This window comes from Daphnia pulex, chromosome 11, assembly GCF_021134715.1.
Source record: "Daphnia pulex isolate KAP4 chromosome 11, ASM2113471v1".
NCBI lineage: Eukaryota > Metazoa > Arthropoda > Branchiopoda > Diplostraca > Daphniidae > Daphnia > Daphnia pulex.
The window spans coordinates 313,866-334,150 of record NC_060027.1 but is presented as its reverse complement, the minus strand read 5'-3'; the positions used below and the strand labels follow the sequence as shown (position 1 = coordinate 334,150).

At 42.7% G+C, this 20,285-nt stretch overlaps 2 protein-coding genes across 5 annotated transcripts; one reads left to right on the top strand and one right to left on the bottom strand.

Annotated features, from left to right (window-relative positions):
- Positions 1-2,315: 2,315 nt before the first annotated feature.
- Positions 2,316-18,814, top strand: LOC124207200 (DNA N6-methyl adenine demethylase-like). 4 transcript variants are annotated; one of them, XM_046604541.1, is made up of 8 exons: positions 2,316-2,656; positions 7,526-9,244; positions 12,883-14,353; positions 15,861-16,036; positions 16,128-16,487; positions 16,556-16,783; positions 16,859-17,016; positions 17,092-18,814. In XM_046604541.1, the coding sequence occupies exons 2-8, from the start codon at positions 7,688-7,690 to the stop codon at positions 18,026-18,028; spliced, it is 4,887 nt and encodes a 1,628-aa protein (XP_046460497.1). In that variant the 5' UTR covers positions 2,316-2,656; positions 7,526-7,687; the 3' UTR covers positions 18,029-18,814. The 4 variants fall into 4 exon arrangements, with proteins under 4 accessions (XP_046460497.1, XP_046460499.1, XP_046460500.1 ...); XM_046604543.1 differs by lacking the exon at positions 2,316-2,656 and adding an exon at positions 5,588-6,066; XM_046604544.1 differs by lacking the exon at positions 2,316-2,656 and adding an exon at positions 6,798-7,215.
- On the bottom strand, positions 18,803-19,647 carry LOC124207210. The gene is made up of 3 exons (XM_046604566.1): positions 19,388-19,647; positions 19,206-19,331; positions 18,803-19,138 (listed from the first exon to the last, which is right to left on the bottom strand). The coding sequence occupies exons 1-3, from the start codon at positions 19,570-19,572 to the stop codon at positions 18,961-18,963; spliced, it is 489 nt and encodes a 162-aa protein (XP_046460522.1). The 5' UTR covers positions 19,573-19,647; the 3' UTR covers positions 18,803-18,960.
- Between the last annotated feature and the right edge of the window lie 638 nt (positions 19,648-20,285).

The window sequence follows — 20,285 nt, the reverse complement described above, 5'->3', positions numbered from 1 at the left end:
AGAGACAATTGTGACGCACGAAGCGGCTTTCGTGCGTGCCATTAGTTTAACTGCTAGGCTTAGGCCGTTTATAAGAGTTAAAAAAATTCATCAAATGTTATCTAAGACTTGCCCATTATCAGCCCTCAAAAGATAACTAATAGTAACCTTTTCTTAATTTTTTAAATCTCACACACTGCATTGGGACTAACAGTCGTACAGCTCGAATAATGATAATAGCACTTGAACACACTAAATATATCGATGACATATAGACCTACCTAGAGCCCTGCGTTAACGGTTTGCTCGCTCACGACCGATTACGCCGTATCTATAGCAGAATTTCACAATGCTCGCTATCAAAGGTGATCTAGAAGAATAAGTAATAACTCTGGTCTTTGGAATTAAAATAAGAATGTTCAGCCTGCGGTACCGTTCAGTTAGCCCATTGACACCTGCTAAAAAACGAAAATTTCTTCTGATTTTTCGCTACTAAAAGTTAAGTACCATTTTATCCATTTAGTTATGGCAGATCAACTGCATGTCAAGTCTGGTAAAACTTTTCGCTTTAAAATTTCTCAGCTTCAAAATCTTGATTTAGATTTGCCTTGACAAGTTAAACTAAATGAAATAAATTTGCAGTTGCTTTATGTATTGATGATTTTAGATAACTTTCGAAATGAATATTATATTAATCCAAATTATTCCTATAACGATTTGTAAATGCACGATTTTATAATGCGTGATTAGTTCGTTCAAATTCTGCTTAGCAGGTGGTGCTACCTAGCGGCCGTATTATAAAGCTTGTGGCACTAACAAACTACTTCTACGAAAGTCACGCCGTACCGTTATGATTTCCCAAAATGCTCTTTCGTCCACCCGAATTGCGTGATTCACGTTTCTAAATGATAAGATTTCGTACAAAATGAGGTAATCTCTCAAATCAATTCGTTTTCTATTGTCACACAAGGAAAAATGAAGACACGACCGTCGATGTTTTTGGCACGTTCAACTTATTCGACTGCTGGCACGAAAAGGAAGAGAGAGAGAGAAAAAAAGTAGGCGAAGCCAAGGGTGGTTTCGAAAGAAGAAAAAACTCCCTCTGGCCATCTATGCGTGTATAATAATAAAATAAAGGACCAACGGTAACGTATTATTATCGAGATGATGTGAACTGCTAATGAACTACTGCGCCAGCAGCACAGCACTCGGTTTACCTTCTTCCTCCAGCCGCCTCCGGTACATCCGATTGCAGCGGCGGCGGATGCTGGGAGTCTGTGTCCTTTTCTATTCGCGGCCGCGGAATATTAAATACAGACAACACAGTCGCGCCATCCATACATGGATCGTCCTGTATGTTATACACTGTTGCTGTGCCCTGTTGCTGTGTCTGAGACCGTTTAATGTCATCAGTTTTTATGTTCGATCGTTTGTTAGTGAACGAAGAATTAAAATGAGCTGCGCTGCTGGCGAGATCTGGGCGCGATTTCTGGGCTATAGACATACGCCAGAGTTCCCAGCTTAACTTTTCTGATTCAATTATTTCAGCCAAGATCCTCCATGTTTGATGTATAGCTGGTAAAACTGGCCAGAAATTAACAAGACGATTGCACCAGTGGGAAAATATAAAATTTATTCGGTTTCAATCAGCGCAGCGACTTATGTTGTAGGGGCTTACATAAACCATAAGTAAAGCCAGCGGCAAATTATGAGCCGGTAATCCTCTATTTAATATCCACAACTGTTGCTGCGGGAAGTGGCTTACAATTTCACGTTTTTCGAATAATGAACTAGGCGGCCCGGAAGATATCCTATCGACCAATGTCCATATTTGGCACCGGCTGTGCTAGTTAGGGTGTTGTGCAACGGTTTAAATTGAATTTGTTTATCAGCCAACTTTCAACTGAGCGATTGTATTTAGTCTCATCATTTACATTATATATTTAATTGATATCATGTCACTGTCGATTATCTTCATCTGCTTCCTTAAACAAGCACTCAACACCATCAGATGATTCAGATCATTTAAGTGTTTTTTAGCTTGTTTGGGACCAGTGTAAACAGATGTTAATAGACAGGGGCAAATAGATATCTAATTCGTTGTTGTTACTGATCAAAATTCAGAAAATTAAGTGAAAGGCTCTGGCAATACCGAATGGTAACAGTACTGTAGCTATCATCTTCATGTAAAGGCTTCTATGCATTCGATTATCATATAAATCAATGAAACTGGAAGTTCGTTAATTGGCAATCAATGCTCACGAGGTCATAATTTGAAAATTGCAATCAATATCACCATGAACAAATTTTTATGAATTTTCGATTTTATAAGGGTGGTGGTGGTGGGTGTTTGTGAAAGGTTGAGGAGAGGGGGGGTTTACCCCACCCCCTTTAGCCAGTCCATCTGGCGAGAGTTGGCAACGAAAATTCGTTTCGAGGTCAGTCTGACTGCCGTTTTCAACCCCTCACGACACACATTTTACCCCTCGACACGAAAAATAATTCACTTTGGACTTTTTAATTCGCCATAAACTGACATCATTTGAAACTCTGCATAAATCAGTGTGCATTAATCCCCGCAGTGTCTTGTCGAGTGTATTTCGTCTGCCCAGTGTCCCGCCAAATTGTTTTGTTGGACGACGACGACGACGCAATCATGATTTTCGTCAGAGAAACGGTGAGTTGAATCATTTCAGTCGAATGTCGACCATTTTGCTCCACTTGTTTCGTGACACAATTCCCTTGACAACGTTTACAAACCGACCGTCTGTTTTTGTCTAGAAAATAGAAAAACGTTGAAACTAGAAAACTAGAAAACCCTTAATGCAGTGAGAGTGAATCCACTTCGACATCGCTCTTAGGAACTGGACAACTATAAATTAAGAATAGAAGTTCGAGTTTCGACTGATGCATTAATTACTTTTAATTAACTTTAAGCAAAAATGGACATAGAAAATGTGGAACAATCGGTTCGTTATTTATGTATACATATCGTTTCCTATCCAAATTTAGAACTTCCGGAGGAACATTTCGCCCGTCCTTTCGTCCTTCAAATGATTGCAAACGATCCTGAGAAGAGAATTTCTCTACGGAAGGTCATCGACCAATTGACACCCCTTCAACCAGAAAAATATCTTCAACCAGCAGCAAGCCGACTGAATTTGCTGCAATACGACAGCAAAAATTTGCTTCGCAGTACAGGAACTCTTTCCATTGTTTATCACGTTGGAACGTTTGAAGGATCGCCACTGGCCGTCAAAAGAGTTCTACGAGAGAATTGCGTCACAAAATCCTTTGAGGAACTCAAAGGATTGGATCACTCGAATATTGTTCGTTTCCTTCATTTTGATCAAGATTACGATTACATGTAAGTTTTTGCAATTGCCTCATTAAGCCGTTATTGACTTATTGGCCGTCATTTCTTTCAGATATTTTGGGATGGAAATGTGCGTGGCATCTTTGGATCAACTTTTCCTTCCAGAAGGCGATCCAAAGAAATATAAAGGACTGATTCCATCTGACGAGCAATTTTGTTTCCAGCTCATCAGCGGATTGGAGTACATCCACGAGCAGAACCTCGTTCACGGGTCAATCAAACCCACCAACATTTTGATTTCGTCCAGTCAAGATCCGCAAATCAAGTTGTCAGATTTTGGATTGACCACGTCACGTGTGGACGACGGTCACACGACGAAACGTGTGATTAGTGGATTTCTAAGTTCACAGTATTGGTTAGCTCCGGAATTGCTTGAATGTGATTCTATTGATAAGCAATCTACAAAAGAAAGCGACATCTTCGCCGCTGGAAGTGTTTTCTTCTATTTCCTGAGCAAAGGCTGCCATTTGTTTGGGAATGCAACCCATGAAATACTAAAAAATACTTGCGAAGGAAATCAGTTCAACTTGTTTAGTAAGTTTAAGCTTATATTACATTTATTATCAATCCACTATGTTGGAAGTCCAAACTAAAGGGTCACATTTTACTCCCATGCAGAGAAAATGACTATTGGACATTTTGCAATGGGATGGATCCGTTGGATGACTCAAAAAGATCCTAAAAAACGACCTGAGCTGTCCGAGAAGTTCGTACTCTACGCTCACTTGAAATCAGTTCAACCAATGAAGAATCTCGTCACAGTTGGGACTATTCAGTTCTCTAGAGCTCATTTTTTGGCTAAAGGTGGTTACGGAAGCGTATACCTGGGCCGATGTGAACGCTCCACCTCCGACGTTGTTATCAAGCGAATGCAATTGCTCGAAGGAAACCGAAAGGGAGTCATTGACAGAGAATTAACAGCTTTACAAAATCTGAATCATCCCAATATTGTCAAATTCTTTGATTCCTCATCAGATGATGATTTCATGTAAATGTTTTTTGCACCATTTTTAAAAATAACTTTTCTCTACTTTAAATAGAGAATTACTTTTTTTCATCTTCATTTACAGATACATAGCAATCGAGAAATGCCTGACATCACTGGATAAATATTGCCGACAGCCGCTTCTTTATCACGGGGTTATTCCGATGCCGACGGATCAACAAGTTCTCCTTCAAATGGCCAAAGGTCTTCATTACATCCACTCGCAAATTGTGAACGGATCACAACCTTTGATTCATCGGGATGTCAAACCCGGAAATATTTTAATTTCGTGTGACAATCCGTCCGTCATCAAATGGGCCGATTTTGGACTTTCCAGAGCCGTTGTCACCGGCAGCGAAAATTTTGAGTGGAGTCAGTTGAAAGGAACTGAGCGTTGGCTGGCACCCGAACTAATTCAAAGTGACGTCCAAACTAAAGTGAGAGGAAGTCAAAGTTGCGATGTATTTGCTCTTGGCTGCGTCTTTTTCTTCTTTTTGAAACAAGGAATGCATCCGTTCGGGGACGGGGACAAATACATTGTGCAATACAATATAAAAAACGAGAATCAAGTCAATATAAATAGTAAGCCATTCCTTAAATTATTATTTACCTTTCTTTTTAATCAAATTCTTGTTTATTAATTGTGTATTGAGTTATCAGAGAACAATTTCGCCTTCTCCATCATAGAAAAAATGATTCAGAACGATCCTCATTCACGACCGAAAATGTCAGCAGTTGTCGATGCGCTTCAATTACCAGCACCATCGGCTACGAACACGTCTCTCCTGTAAAACGTCAGCGTGATTTGGAAAATGAACAGGATACCAGTAATCAGGGAAAAAACTTCGTCTTGACAAGTTACTGAATGAAAACCTTTGCATTTCATTGTGTGTATTGCATGACTTCAAATAAATATTTTAATAAATATTAATCCAAATTATTTCCCATCACCATTATTAATAAATGCACGATTTTATAAGCGTGATTAGTTGCGTTCAAATTGTGCTTAGCAGGTGGTGCTACCTAGCGGCCGTAATTTAAAGCTCTTGGCACTTTACGAAAGTCACGCCGTACCGTTATGATTTCCCCAAAATGCTCTTTCACCTACCCGAATTGCGTGATTCACGTTTCTAAAAAGATAAGATTTCGCACAAAATGAGGTAATCTCTCCAATCAATTCGTTTTCTATTGTCACACAAGGAAAAATGAAGACACGACCGTCGATTTTTTTGGCGCGTTCAACTTATTCGACTGCTGGCACGAAAAGGAAGAGAGAGAGAGACAAAAAGTAGGCGGAGCCAAGGGTGGTTTCGAAAGAAGAAAAACTCCCTCTGGCCATCTATGCGTGTATAATAATAAGGGTGGTGGTGGGGGGGTTTGTGAAAGGTTGAGGAGAGGGGGGGTTTACCCCACCCCCTTTAGCCAGTCCATCTGGCGAGAGTTGGCAACGAAAATTCGTTTCGAGGTCAGTCTGACTGCCGTTTTCAACCCCTCACGACACACATTTCACCCCTCACCCGAACAACAATTTTGATTCGACACGAAAAATAATTCACTTTGGACTTTTGAATTCGCCACAAACTGACATCATTTGAAACTCTGCATAAATCAGTGCGTTTTAATAATTCCCGCAGTGTCTTGTCGTGTGTATTTCGTCTGCCCAGTGTCCCGCCAAATTGTTTTGTTGGACGACGACGACGCAATCATGATTTTCGTCAGAGAAACGGTGAGTTGAATCATTTCAGTCGAATGTCGCCCATTTTGCTCCACTTGTTTCGTGACACAATTCCCTTGACAACGTTTACAAACCGACCGTCTGTTTTTGTCTAGAAAATAGAAAAACGTAGAAACTTGAAAACCGTTAACGCACAGACACACACAGTGAGAGTGAACACAATAGAAAAGGAGGGCCACGGCGGGGGCTTATTGTCTGTTCCACGTGGCGTCCTTGGGCACTAACTTTTTCTTTCTTCTCTTCCATTTTTTGAAAAATCTAAATACGTGGGGGTAAATTAAAATGTCGAATTTTCCGTAATAATCAAGTTGATGTCATTGCTGTGAAATGTGTTATTTTACTCGTTAGTCACAGTCGCAGAGACAAGCCCGCGTTATACCCGAGTATTGATTTTTCACATCAGCGTGTGTGTAGTAGTTGCCCTCTGATTTGGGAGGGGGCTAGGGGGAGGGGGTTTTAGGGCACCACCCTCTGAACCACCCACTTTTATCGTTTTCAGCCCAGGAATGACGCATCCCCCCCCTCCTCCTCTCTCAGCCAACATGGCGGTTGTGCCCCTAACCCCCTTTTTTCCCTACACATTTTCTTTTTCTGCTTTCCTTACCCCCTCTACCCTGAGGCGAGTTTCTCATTTCCGCCAAAGAAAAATGGCCGCCATTACACACAGTCTGCAGCTGTTATTCGTGTCAGACGCATTTTTAGAGAGAAAAAAATAATAAAAAAGTTTGCTCGCAGATTAAAGCCTGGCGCACAGCAGCTTCAAACTGGTTTTTAGTTTTAGGAGTAATCAAATTCGTAGTAAAGATTATAGCCGTCGTGTGGTGACGTCAACACACACACGCGTCCCGAGATTAGACGAGTATCGATCGACGCCATTGGATTGGCAAATCGGCGGCGACGCTGTACAACTCTCTCTCCCAAACTACGCACATATCTAAAACTTCATTTTCAGCAAAACGACGACGAGTTTTAGTCGAGGCGTCGTCCCACACGAAAATTCCCGAGTGAAAGTTTACCCACCCAATCGTAGGTCACGGCCACGTGTTGTTGAAAAAGAGAAAATTTTTTCTTTTAAATAAAAGAAGAAACACGGGAGAAAGGATTTGTGTACACCCTTTTGAGGAGGGGAGAAAGGGCAAGGTCAGTGGATCACACACTAGTCCCGCGTGCCGTTACTACTACTACTACTACACTCTCTCCCCCTTTCTCTCGAGTCCCGTTCCCTTTTTTCTTCTTTTTTTTCCGGCCGAGTTATTTGAGAGAGTTGTGTAAGAACCCCCACGTGACGTCATTGAGAAGGGGAAGCCTTCTTCACAGCGTGAATAGACACACACGGCCGCGGGAATTCCCGTTGGCTCGTATGAATGAGTGACTCACGATTCTTCTTTTTTTCTATCCCGTAACTTTTCTTTTAATAATTTTTTTTCTTTTTATTTGATTTTATTTAAAGGTTGGATGAAGCCGATTGGAGGCTGATTGGACTCTTCCGGTCACCGGAAGTCGCCTCCTTTTGACTTGAAACGACCCCCACATTTTTGGGAGAGAGAAAATTAATTTAAATTAAAAAGGAAAATTTGAAGAGAACAAAAGAAAGGAAGGAAGAGATACGAAAATGGGTGATGCCAACGTTCAGACTAGTGGTGGAGGAGGTCCAGGACATCATCATCCGCATCAGTTGCATCATCATCACCACCACCATCAATTGCATCACCACCAACCCATCAATGCCGGCCATCCTCAACATCATCCGCCGCAGCATCACGACACGACAGCCGCTCTGAGTTTCGGCCTGGGCTTTTTTCCCGATCCATCTGAAATCAACTCAAAGTCACTTCCGCCATTTTCCTCTTTCGGTGAAACGGAAGGACTTGGCGAAGGTCTTTCCGGTCGACTTTTGGATCTCGGCGGAGGCAACGGTGGACCACCTCCGTGGGATTTGTACGGCGAAGGACTTTCTGCACGGCTCATTGATGTCGGGGCTCCCACTCCGCTCGGCCTGGGCATTGGTGTTGGCGTTGGTCTAGGCCTAGGCTTTGCTCCGCCTCCGCCAGCTGCCATCCCAGCCAGAGACAATCAACCTGGACCGCCTGGACCCAACAACAGTGGACCCGGTGGCGTCCAGTACCGACCTTGGGAGTCTAAAAATCACCCGGACAGCAACGGCAATCCGCCTACGTTGCTGGAACTCGGTCGTATGATGGCTGTCACTCCGCCTCCGGGCAATACGACTCCCAACTCTTCGAGTAATCCGTCGGGATTCTCCGAGCTGCAACTGTTTCCGCCGCACGGAAGCAGCCCCAAACTGCCGTCGTTCCAGTCACAATTCCAGCATTCTTATTCTGCTTCGAGTCCGGGACCTCATCCGCCTGCCCTAACGCCCATCAATGCGGACCCTAACGGTTTTCACGCTTCCGGTCCGGGACCCGGTGGTGGTGGTGGCGGGCCTGGCGGTGCCGTTATTCAGAACAATAACAACAACAACAACGTCCGTTATCCGCTAGTTCCGGCACCAGTCCATCCTATCCAGCGGCCGGAAGTTGTCGGTGGAGGTCACGCACCTCATCCGGGCGCTTTCGTTCATCACGAACGTGTCGCCGCCGTCACCGCCGTTCATCATTTGGGTCCATTCCCATCAGTGGGTCAGCAGGCCGCCACTAATCCACAGCATTATCCAACGCTTCCGGCTGATTACAACAATGGTGTCGTCCAGCGTCCGGCTCTCCTCCAATCATCCGGTCCGTCTCCATCCATCAACAATGTCATCAAACTGGAGACGGAAGATTCTCGATCTCCATTCTCATCTCAAGGATCACTTCCAGCCCGCCAACCAGCTGGAGACGGAAGGAAAAAGGAGAAACGAAAGTACCGAGCCTCATCCATGGAGAGTTCGAGTAGCGAAGCTTCCGACGCCCAGGTGCCCAGCATTTCCAGCACAGCCCGCGGATTCAAGCATCCGCACATCCATTCGATGACTGGCGGCTCGAATGGTCACGATTCCAGCATGGATTGCGACGGCAAACAGTCTAAAAAGAAGCGGAAGCGTTGCGGCGAGTGCGTCGGCTGCATGCGGAAAGACAATTGCGCTTCTTGCGCTCCGTGCCGGAACGACAAGAGTCACCAAATTTGCAAAATGCGACGCTGCGAGAAATTGACGGAGAAGAAAATCAAGGTTCGTCTTATATCTAATTTCTAATTTTCTTATTCTATTCCGGAATCCTTAGAAACAAGTGTAGATTCCACCCAATAATGTTGTTGTTAGTTGACTGAATGTCGGTATCAGATGATCTTGAATCGTCTGGCTTCTTCTTGGATATTGTTTTATTATATTAAACAAGGTATCAAATTTGATGTCCACCGAAGTAAAACTATAGCCGAGGCTTCTAATTACACACGTACAAATTTTGTACAGTGAGTTGGGGGGTTTGTATAGGGGCATAAATGCGGCTTCATTTTTTTTAAAATTTTTTTATTATTATTTTTTCGGTGTGTGTTGAAAAATGGCAGCTGACACGGGAAGGGGGGCCGGAAACTGGGTTTTTCTCTCTTATAACAAATGAGCAACGTCCGGCGCACCCCCGTACAACAATAGACGCCGCTACACACACACACCGTCCTCCTGTCACACACTTTTTATGCATTTTCATCTTTTTTATTTTTTATATTTTTTCGAAACGCGTTACATGAATTATGCGGATCGAAAATGTGTTTTCAGGCAAACCGGTTTTTGAGAAAGACAATTTATTTTGAAGGGCAAAAGGACGTAATGCCTGGGGCTAGACAAATATTTAAGCAAATTTTCCATGTTAATACTCCAGCGCAGCGACTGCTGCGGAAGGTTTATTTTTTTTTCGTATCCGCAGGGGTTTTCGACTTTCTGGAGGGCATATGTGTTAGTGTGTCCGGCGCAGAAAACAGCCCTCTGGCGTCCGACAGGAAATCATTATACATACTAAGCGAAAAAAGAATTAAGGTCACCACTAGTATAGAAAAAGAGAGAGAGATGGGATTATGACGTGCACTCGCCATCTGTCGAAAAACAGCTTCGGGGTCTCCTTAACTACTTATATAGTAGTATATAGTAGGCCTTAATAATAATCACTACAATAAAAATTGCTCGGCGACAAACATCGGTCTCTCTCTCTTTTGTTTTTCTGAGGGGACAGCTGTTGACCGTGAGAACCAATTTTCTCCTTTTTTTCGCACATGTATCTATTTTTGTGTTTTTAATAATCTTATTACCTTTTGGTAGGGAATCATTAGTCTAGACGTCAGGAATTAAATTCTTGTTTCTTTTATTCAATGAAGGTGAAAGGTTATTTAAGATGGAGGTCATGGAATATGTGCACGGACACGATGAAGTGCGTGTCTAACAACACAAAGAAGAAGAAGAAAAGTTTTTCAGAATTTTTAAAAAAAGAAGAGCTTACAGAGACCATGTGGCATGTTGGGGGGTTAGAAGAAATTCGAAACCCCCCATCGAGCCGTGCGCTATTTTCGTCCTCTCTCCAACTTTTTCGTGTCTGAACTTTTGGACGACAATTTCAAAAACTCGTTTTTTCTTTTCTTTTCTTTTATAAAAGTAAAAACGAGTTTTTTCTTTTATAATATTATCCAGTTTGAAAAACAAGTTGACAGCGTCTCTTAATGATGGGCAATCGAAAGTTCAAGGGCTCATTAAATTTTGTTTCTTTTCGGGGAAATTTTTCAATGTCGGCCATGTTTTTCCAGATGTTTTCTCGTGTGTGTGTGTGTCTGACCAACTGAGCAAATATATATATCTGGAAGTTTGGGGGGTTGGGGAAGCAGATGGTCGTGTGTGAGAGCATAACACAACGAAAAGCAGTCGAAAATAAATGGCGAGTAAATAGTAGGAGAATGGAAGAAGAAGAAAAGGGTCAGTTTATGAAGGAAAAATCCCCAGGTGAAAGGTCAGCAACCGTAGAAGCTCGTCGACGTTCATCACGAACCTCCAAACAAAATCTTGTTTTTCCAACCCGAAATGGATGCCTCCGGCTTTAGGCCTAGCTCGTCTTTCCATCGACCTTCTGTTGGAGAAAAAATGTTCCGTTAGATATAGGAAGAGGCCTTAAACTACCTGAGTCGACAACAAAAGAGAGAAAAACTTTTGGGTTGAAATCCACACGGTTTTTGGTTCTGTACTAGCAGCTCGTATCGCTTTTTTGATATCTCTCTGATAGTAGTTTCTCTACTGTTGTTGTTTATTGAGCAGATGCTCTTTAAAAGTGAAAATGTCGGTTAGGAAAAGAGATCCTCTGTATAATAAGAGTAAAAAGGTTTTTTTTTTTAGATTCTAGTCGAAGGAATATTATAAGAGAGACGCTGATTTATAGACGCTGACGCCATCTTTGTTCGTGGGAAAAACTCGAATCTTTTGTTCGCTCCACTCTCGTTTTTTAATACTTTTAAAGACGATCTACTATTTTTTGTTGTTGCTCTTTTGTCTGTTTGTCCGTTACGATCCTGACGATCCTGCACCATCACGAGAGCCGTTCAACTGCTGTCGTCGTATGTGAAATAATTCAACCGAGTCCGCCGCCATGTGTCGACCGTCTCTTTTTAGGGATGTGCAGCTGCCCCATGTGTGCCCCCACGCGGTTCCCATCTGCGGCCATTTTCTCTTATCTTTTTTTCACCTCAGTTTTTAAAAATAATTTCCTCAAAAGTTTCGTGATAAGACAAACCACCTCTGATATCAGACGCGCACAAAAGTAGGAGAGAAATCAACAAGCTGGCCACAACAGCAGACAAGAAACAATTTGTTTGGGGTGAAGATAAAGCTGCCGCTAGAGGCAGCACTAGTCGGCCACCTCTAAGCGCCCCTTTGTCCTGGCCAGCCCAGCCCAGCCCAGTGTACATAGGGTGGGAAATCAATTCAGCGCGCGCAAAAGTTGGTCCAGCTGTCTACTACCCTCCACCTTTTGTCGAAACATCTGCCGTGTTCTTTGATGCATTTCCATCATGTCGAGAGAGAGAGAGGAAAAAATTGTTAAATAGAAGAAGAAGAGTAATTTCATTTTCCACGTTATTTACAAAGAGAGCTTTTGATGTTTATTGAATTAGAAGAACTTACTGGCGTCCCCCCTCTTATTCTATTTTTCGGCAACGTCGCACGGCGCCATCTTTTATTTAATTTTCGATGGAAATTAATCGAAAAAAAAAGTAAAAGTTATAAACTCGGCGTGAGCCAACAGGGAAATCCCCTCTTATTACTTGCAGGCATTTTTCTTCTTTTACTTTCTTCTTCATTGGGGGATATCCCTGGTTTTTTTTCTTGTTGTCTTGTTCCCCCTCGTGTTTTCACCTGTGTCGGCATGTGTGGTAGTCATTTGGGGGAGAGAAAACGTCTTCTTCTTTTCATGTGATCTCTCCCCTAGTTGATTCTTTTCTCTCCCCCCTAGTAGTTGTTGTATATCTCGGGCATTTAACCCGAACTGAAAGTGACCATGTCATCTCCCCCTACTACTACTACTCACAGGTTCTTCTTTTTTGTGTCTGTTCCCCCCTCTCATCTATGACGCGTTTTTTTTCTTCTACCAAAAACTTTGGGTGGGGGGGAACTCCCAAAACTTCTTCTTCACCCCCCTACACTCATTCAAAGAAGTTTTTGATAGACTTGGGAAAAGCCCTTTTTTAAAAATAACCCCCCCAATGCAAAACAATTTTGGGATATCCCCCCCCCCCCCCACACTCTTGATGTGTCAAACAGGTGGAGATTTCCACTTGTGACTTTGTGATGAAACGTTGAATGACTCTTGACACGCTCTTTTATTTGATGTTTTGTAATAGATTCCTCGTGAGAAGGGTGAAGGAAGAGCTGCTCGACAGAGTGCCAACAACAGCAGCAACAACTCTAGCAACAACAGTAGTAGCACGTCTGCCGGCAATTCGGCTGCTCAACCGTCGACGACGGCCACTCCACCCACTCCGACCAGTACAATGGCTAACGGAGTTGCGTCTGCTGGTACTGCCAATTGGGATCGCGGTGGCTATGCGCCCAGTGCCAATGCCTGGGCTCCTGCCGGCCAACCGGCTGTTGTCAATGGAACCACTGACGAGAATCAATGGGCGGCTGGATACCAGCCGGAGACATACGATCCGACCTTCAACTTTAACCCACTCCAACAACAACAGCAGCAGCAAGGTGGTTTCCATCCGCCGGCCCCTGTTGTCGACACGTTCACCAACGGTGGCCAGACGAATGGCTTCCGACCGAGACCCAGTCCCCAGCCTCAACAGATTCAGATTGGCGGGTTCAGTCCTCACATGACGTCACCTCATCCATCACCCGGATCGGGTCAACAGATGAACGGTCGCTGTGGCAGCGTTCCACCTCATTTCAACGGCCAGGACGGAGTGTTTATGAATGGAAGTCCTTTCACCAGTCCCAGCCCTCGCCCGCCATCGTCCAACAATCCGCCCAGCGGAGGAGGAGGAGGAGACAACTTTCGCAACGGCGGCGGAAGCAATTCCGGAGAGTCGAACGGTCAACAGATTCACCCAAACGGGCCGCCTGGGTATCCGTCTCCATCACCCATCCCGCATCAGAGTTCGCTCAACTCTAACGGCGGGTATCCAGGCCAACAACAACAACAGCAACAACAACAAGTTAAATCCGAGCCCTGGGAACCTGATTCCAAACAACAGCGTTCCACTCCGCACGAAGAATTGAATAATCGGCTCAAGGAAAAGATTCTCAGTAAACAACAGATGCAGCAGCAACAACAACAACAACATTCATTCCAACAACAACACGAGTTGCAGTCTAATGGTGGTGGCCAGGGTTACTACATGAACTACCCCTACCAGCAGCAGCAGCAACAACAGAATAACGAGGAATACTCTGATCAGCATTTCAATCCGCCAAGCGCGTCGTCGCCTTCGTCGTCGACGGGCAACAACAATGTCAGGCTGGACGTCCATTTGGAACCGAATTCAACCAACAGTTCAACGGCCCATTTTTTAGGACCAGCCCACCCTCAGAACAGCGGCACTGGGGGTGGGAATCATCAGGGGGAGGACCAACAACAACAACAACAGATCCCTCAGCTTCTTCAGAGTCCGACAACCACATCACCGTCGTCACCGCCGCCGCCTCAACAACAGCAACAACAACAACCGCGTAATAACGGCTGTCAAGTCAACCACTTGACTCCGACCAGTGCAGCTCCTCAAGATCTCGAACAGGATCGTCTCAATAAGTTGAAGAATAATGTCAAAGATGAAGTGCCGCCCTGCCAGTGTTTCCCATCGGACCAATGTAAGTCTCCCGTCCGTTGAACAAAATGGGGAAAAAGAAATAATAATTTTTGATTGAGTGCAAAAATTTCACTACCATCCCACCTATAATATAACCCCTCGATATTTTTTTAAACACACCCAAAAAAAGTGAGGGTTTACAATTATTTTTTTTTAAATGAAGAAAAAAAAAATGTTTTTTCGTTTTTCAAACATTTTTTGAATGACGAAAGAAAAAAATTCCTACGAGATCAAACATAAAAAAAACCACTTTTTTAATTAATAATAATAAATTGATGACTCCTCCTTTTTTTGTTGCATGGCTGGTGTATTTTTATATTTACCTTTTCCCAATTTTTAATAAGATAAATCATGTGACCTTTTTTACACACATCACAACACCTTCACTATTTTAGGAAATTTTTTTTTCTTACACTTAAAACAAAATGAATTAAGGACCAGAGCATTGAGAAAAAGCTTTATTATTATTCAGTGGGTGTGTGTGTGTGTGTTTGTGTGTTTTTTCGGCGTGCGTGTGTGAATGCTCCAGTGTGTCTTTAATTTTCTTAATTATTCTTCCCACTTCAACAAAAATTATTTTTTGACGGGGTGCTTGTGATTTGTACGGGATTTTTCAAAAAAAAACCACATCACCTTCTTTTTTGTTGTCCAACCCGTTTGTCTCTCCATCTATCCTTAAAAAAAAACCTTTTGGCAAATTTTTTTTGACTGTCTTCAAATTAGATTCTGGATTAGTCGTATTTTATTGGGCGAGAATGATGCAAGTTTTAATTGTAGTAATTTTTTTTTCAAATTTTCAAATGGAACATTTGTAGTATGTGTAGTCTTCTCTCTATCTCTTGAAAAATCTATTTTTTTCCGATTTCTCTATTTTTCTAAATTTTGAAAAGAAAAAGATGAAAAGATATGTCAATTTTTCCACCAGTCGCTCTACACACGGGAGAAAAAGCAAACAAAACAAACCTCATGGCATTTTTTTTTATTCAATTTATTATTTTCTTTGTTTAAGATTATATCAAAAATCCCCCCTCAAAAACAAAAAAATAATTTTAATTAATTAAACCAGCCAATTTCTCTCAACTACGCAAATAAACTGCCTGAATTGTTTCTATCGAAAAAAAAACAAGAAAATCGACATCCAAGTTCTTTTTTTAAATTATTATTTTCGTCGCATCCTCGGAGACTTATTATTTAGTTGCTGGGGTTGTGTGTTGTGTGTGTGTCTGTTTGGTTAAATGGGCTTTAGTGTGTTTTTGTGTGGTGACGACAACAACAAAAAAACCTCCCAAATGTTTCCCCCCTCCACCACCTTTGTGTGTCTTGTTTGTTGTTGTTTTATACGCGGTGCTTGGCTTCACAACAACTTCCGGTCCGTCTACACACACACCACCACCTTTATATATTGAAAACGATCGCATGTATGTGGATTCCTATTTTACACACACACATTTTTAAAATATTTAAAAGAAATATTGGAACCAATGCAAAGTTGATTGAAAACTAATTAGTACCGCAAGAACCGGGCCCTTACTACACCCATCTGGGATTTGGCGAAAGTGTCGCCTCGCTCCGACAGCTGATGGAGCAAAGGACCGGCCTGGCCGGAAGAGCCATCCGCTTTGAGAAAATCCTTTACACGGGCAAGGAAGGCAAATCCGCCCAGGGATGTCCAATCGCCAAATGGGTAAAATTGAATTTTTTGCGGTTGTGTGAAACGGTGGTGGTTGGGTTGGGTAGAGAAAATCAATTTGTGTGTGAATTTTTATTTATTTTAGATTATACGACGCTCGAGCTTGGAGGAGAAGGTGCTTTGCCTGATCAAAGAACGTCGAGGACATCGATGTCAAACGACCTGGTTGATTGTCATTTCCGTCGCCTGGGAAGGGCTGGCGCTGAGAGACTCTGATTACCTTTACGGCGAATTGGTTTATCGATTGAACGCTCACGGAGTGGCGACCAATCGCCGTTGCGCCACCAATGAGGATCGAACGTGCGCATGTCAGGGTCTCGATCCCGACACTTGTGGCGCTTCTTTCTCGTTCGGCTGCTCATGGAGCATGTTTTTTAATGGATGCAAATTCGCCAGGAGCAAACAGCAAACCGTCCGGAAATTCCGGCTAACCGACGAGTCCCAGGTCAGTTTTCTAATTATTTATTTCTAATAATAATTAGCAATTTAAAAACATTCAATATTAAAAAACAGGAAGCGGATATTGGTGATCGGTTGCAGCGGTTCGCTACAGCCATCGCTCCGCTCTACAAACGGATCGCTCCAGATGCTTACGCCAATCAAGTCCAATTTGAAGGGAAGGCCGTCGACTGCCGACTGGGTCTAGCGCCCGGTCGACCGTTTGCTGGCGTGACGGCCTGTTTCGACTTTTGTGCTCATTCGCATAAAGATATCCACGATATGAATAACGGGTGCACAGTGGTAAGACTTATTCAGGCGTACATTAAAAATAGGCGTTAATTAAAACAATTGTTTTTCCCCAACTACCGCCGACAGGTAACGACTTTAACGCGCCATCGAGGCTTCCACAAACCGACCGATGATGAGCAATTGCACGTCTTACCTCATTACATTCTCGATGGAGTCGATGAGTACAACAGCGTGGAAGGACAAAGGAGTAAAGTGAATAGCGGTGCCATCGAAATTCTCAACAAGTACCAACACAATTATTATTTAAGTCTAGTTGTTACATTTATTTCTAATCTTTTGTATATAATAATTTTGTTTAGATATCCGTGTATTATGAGACGTCATTCAGAGCCGATTCCCAGCAAAAATAAACGGAAAAGTCAAGCTCAATCAGACCCCATTGTCTACACTCCGGCCAACGAAGATGCCGCTCTGTTGCAGAGCAGTCACGTCACAAGTTCGACCTACTACCAACGATCGAGTCGCTCATCATTTATGGAACAATCCAGCTCGATGGAGAGTAGAATTCGAGCCCTGCAAACTTACCGGCCTCCAGTGCCGGCATTCACCAATTGGGGAGGTTACTGCATCCAGCCTCCGCAACAACAACAATACTGGCAGCAACAACAACCGCACAATAATTACAGACCAGATGGCCCTCAATTATCCCAGTGGTGGAGACACAATGTGTCTGCTCCTCCCGATGAAATGCGTCCGTTCGGGCCGCCTGTCCATCCAATGCAGAATCTACTCCGCCATCCGGCCCCACCAGCACCAGCCAAACCGAGAGTGACGGTCCAGGTGAGCGATAACGAGGAGAATTTCAAAGATGCCAACATAGGTGGTGTGGCCATCGCTTTGACGCACGGCTCGGTTCTCTTTGAATGCGCCAAACACGAACTTCACGCCACAACGGCTCTGAGGAATCCCAATCGCCGGAATCCGACCCGCATATCCCTCGTTCTTTATCAACATCGCAACATGAATGAAAGCAAACACGGATTCCACGTCAACGAGAAAAAGATGGAAAGAAAAAGGATCGAACAACAACAACAGCAACAAGAGGCTCAAACAACTCAACAACAATCTAATCATTGGTTCAACACACCAACAATACCACCAGCGACACACTCTTACAGCTATACTTGGCCGGCAGCTGCTTCCTACCATCCACAACAACAACAACAGCAACCGGCTTTGCCTTCCATCCATCATGCGTTTCCGTACCAGTTATCCCATCCGTACAATAATCCATAAGAAATGTTATGGCAAAGTTGGGATCGTAGTCTTTTTATTATTTTATACAAAATGCCAACCACACACACATTTATGAACTTTTTTATTTTTAAATTGGTTGGATTTGGCTGGGGGGGAATCGGGTCCTTTTTGTTTAAGCCTTTTCGATCATATGCAAACACAAAAATTTCAACTTTGGCGGATGTGGTTTCAAGTTCAAAACAAAAATAATTCAGTGCTTTACAAATTTTTAAAATACGTGCTATTTTTTGGCATTAAAAAGTTTAGAAAAAAACAAAATAAAATAAAATGTGGAACCGTTTGGACGCAAACTTCGGCAGGGAAAACGTATTACACAAAGAAAGATTTTTCGTTCGTGTCGCCAGTCACATGTCAATGTGGTCATTTGAAATTCTGATCTCGTGATTCTTTTTTTTTTAAATTGAGTAATCTCCCGTTTTTGTTTTTTAAGGAAATAATGCTGACACTTGGGACTTTTTCTCATTTTGCTAAAGTTTTGAAATTGTCTCAGAGAAAAGACGGCGGAAGACACCCGATTGTTGACCATTTAAAACCATAAATTTACCATTGGTAGCATCATGTTTAACTGCCCCATTTTGGTTTAGATCAATGTCTATGTAATTATCTCTCCCAGTTAGAGATTATTCTTACCCTACCTTTTGTTTATGAAGAGCTTGCCAATCCCCGTCTGCCATAAACAACTACCACCTCAGTTACCTACTACGATGCTACAAGAAATGCATTTGTTTTTTCTAAGTTCCAATACATTTCGTGTTTCTTTTTCAACATTTATTCTATTTTATTACCGGCGAACTTGATATAATTAGTTGTGACTTTGGACGAAAGCTGGAACGACGAATTTGTAATGCTGGAAAACGACTATTAAAGAGAGTAGACAAGACAATATCTACACGCAAGATAGAAGAACAAGTCTATTTGGGTTTCTTGTCAGCATCGATGATGTCCAGGTAAGCCACACCTGTCTTGAGTAGGACAATGCTGGAACCCACTGCGGCAACTACACGGATGGTGGTGTTGTCTGGCACAAGGACTCTGGTCATTGCCCACAACAGCAGCGAACCCAATGTGAAGATTGTTGAGCCATAAACGCTGATAAGGTATGCAAATGAAATTAACTAGGATACTTGTTGCAATTGAATTTTGTTTAATATCTTACCTGAAAAGTACTTTTTGCTTTGTGTCCTTGATGGCGGCCAAATGTGGTCTGGATGCCAAGTACAGCGAGCCTCCAACCAGAGTGGAACCCATCAAAACGTTTGTGAGATCACGACTGGGCGAAAACCTAATTAACAATAATTAAAAACATGCGATAATCAGTTTTCCAAAATGTAATTTTACTTTTGCATGAGGTCTGGGCTGAACATGTTAACGGCCAAAAGGCTATAAGAGGCTCCAGTCGCCATCGTGATGGGACATGGCATTTTCGAATCTTTCATAAAACCGAGTCCGAGACTGCTCATAAAAGAGCATGGGTGTTTTTTATCAGAATCGCCGGGAAAGGAGATATCACCCGTGGTAGCCATGTTACGTGATTTTCGTGATGTTTCAAACGGTCACGGATGAAGAAAGTCGGCCTTTTCTTTACTGTTAAAAATCGTTCTGCTAGAAGCGTTGCCGGTTTCGGTCCGTCACGTTGCCAGTATGTGCATAAATTTTTAAAAAATTCTCCGAAACGGGATTTCAAAATTATTTATTAATCAATAAAAGATGACAAAATGTCAGTGATTGAAGGACGAAAAGGATGTGGGAATTGGGTCAACAAAATTACGCATTTTTAAGGCTTCAAAAGTATTGCACGTGTTTACAAATCTAAATCGTACAGGAAGGTGAGTGTCATCATAGAGGAAGTATGCGATATTATATAATGCTAGATTCGTAAAATGCCAAGGCATAATATAGATAAAATTGTTTTAACTTGAGCAACAACAACGGCCGTTAATATTGTTGTCCCGGAAGCGCTTCATGAATGACACACTCTACTGATCAAGCCAATTAGCCGTGAAGCCCGTCTAAATTTGGATTGCATCTTCTTGTTGATATTATTAAACCCATTTTGGCTTCCATACCAGCACAGCATATTTAACTGGAACACTAAGAATGCATATAATGTCTAGCTCAAGTTCCGGAATTGCGACGTGTCTGGCTCCTGTCTGGAACGAATAAACATGACAGAGAAATTTATTACTGCGAGCTCTCGAAAGTCAACAAAGACTTCAATTTAGTAGCCGGAAGAACG

Excerpts from the sequence above, each read along its gene's own strand:
- LOC124207200 (XM_046604541.1), top strand. The coding sequence starts at position 7,688 with ATGGGTGATGCCAACGTTCAGACTAGTGGTGGAGGAGGTCCAGGACAT. Across the intron at positions 16,037-16,127 it reads GATGTCCAATCGCCAAATGG|ATTATACGACGCTCGAGCTT; the intron begins GTAAAATTGAAT and ends TATTTATTTTAG. Across the intron at positions 16,784-16,858 it reads TGAATAACGGGTGCACAGTG|GTAACGACTTTAACGCGCCA; the intron begins GTAAGACTTATT and ends TACCGCCGACAG.
- LOC124207210 (XM_046604566.1), bottom strand. The coding sequence starts at position 19,572 with ATGGCTACCACGGGTGATATCTCCTTTCCCGGCGATTCTGATAAAAAA. Across the intron at positions 19,332-19,387 it reads AGCCCAGACCTCATGCAAAA|GTTTTCGCCCAGTCGTGATC; the intron begins GTAAAATTACAT and ends ATTGTTAATTAG. Across the intron at positions 19,139-19,205 it reads AAGCAAAAAGTACTTTTCAG|CGTTTATGGCTCAACAATCT; the intron begins GTAAGATATTAA and ends ATACCTTATCAG.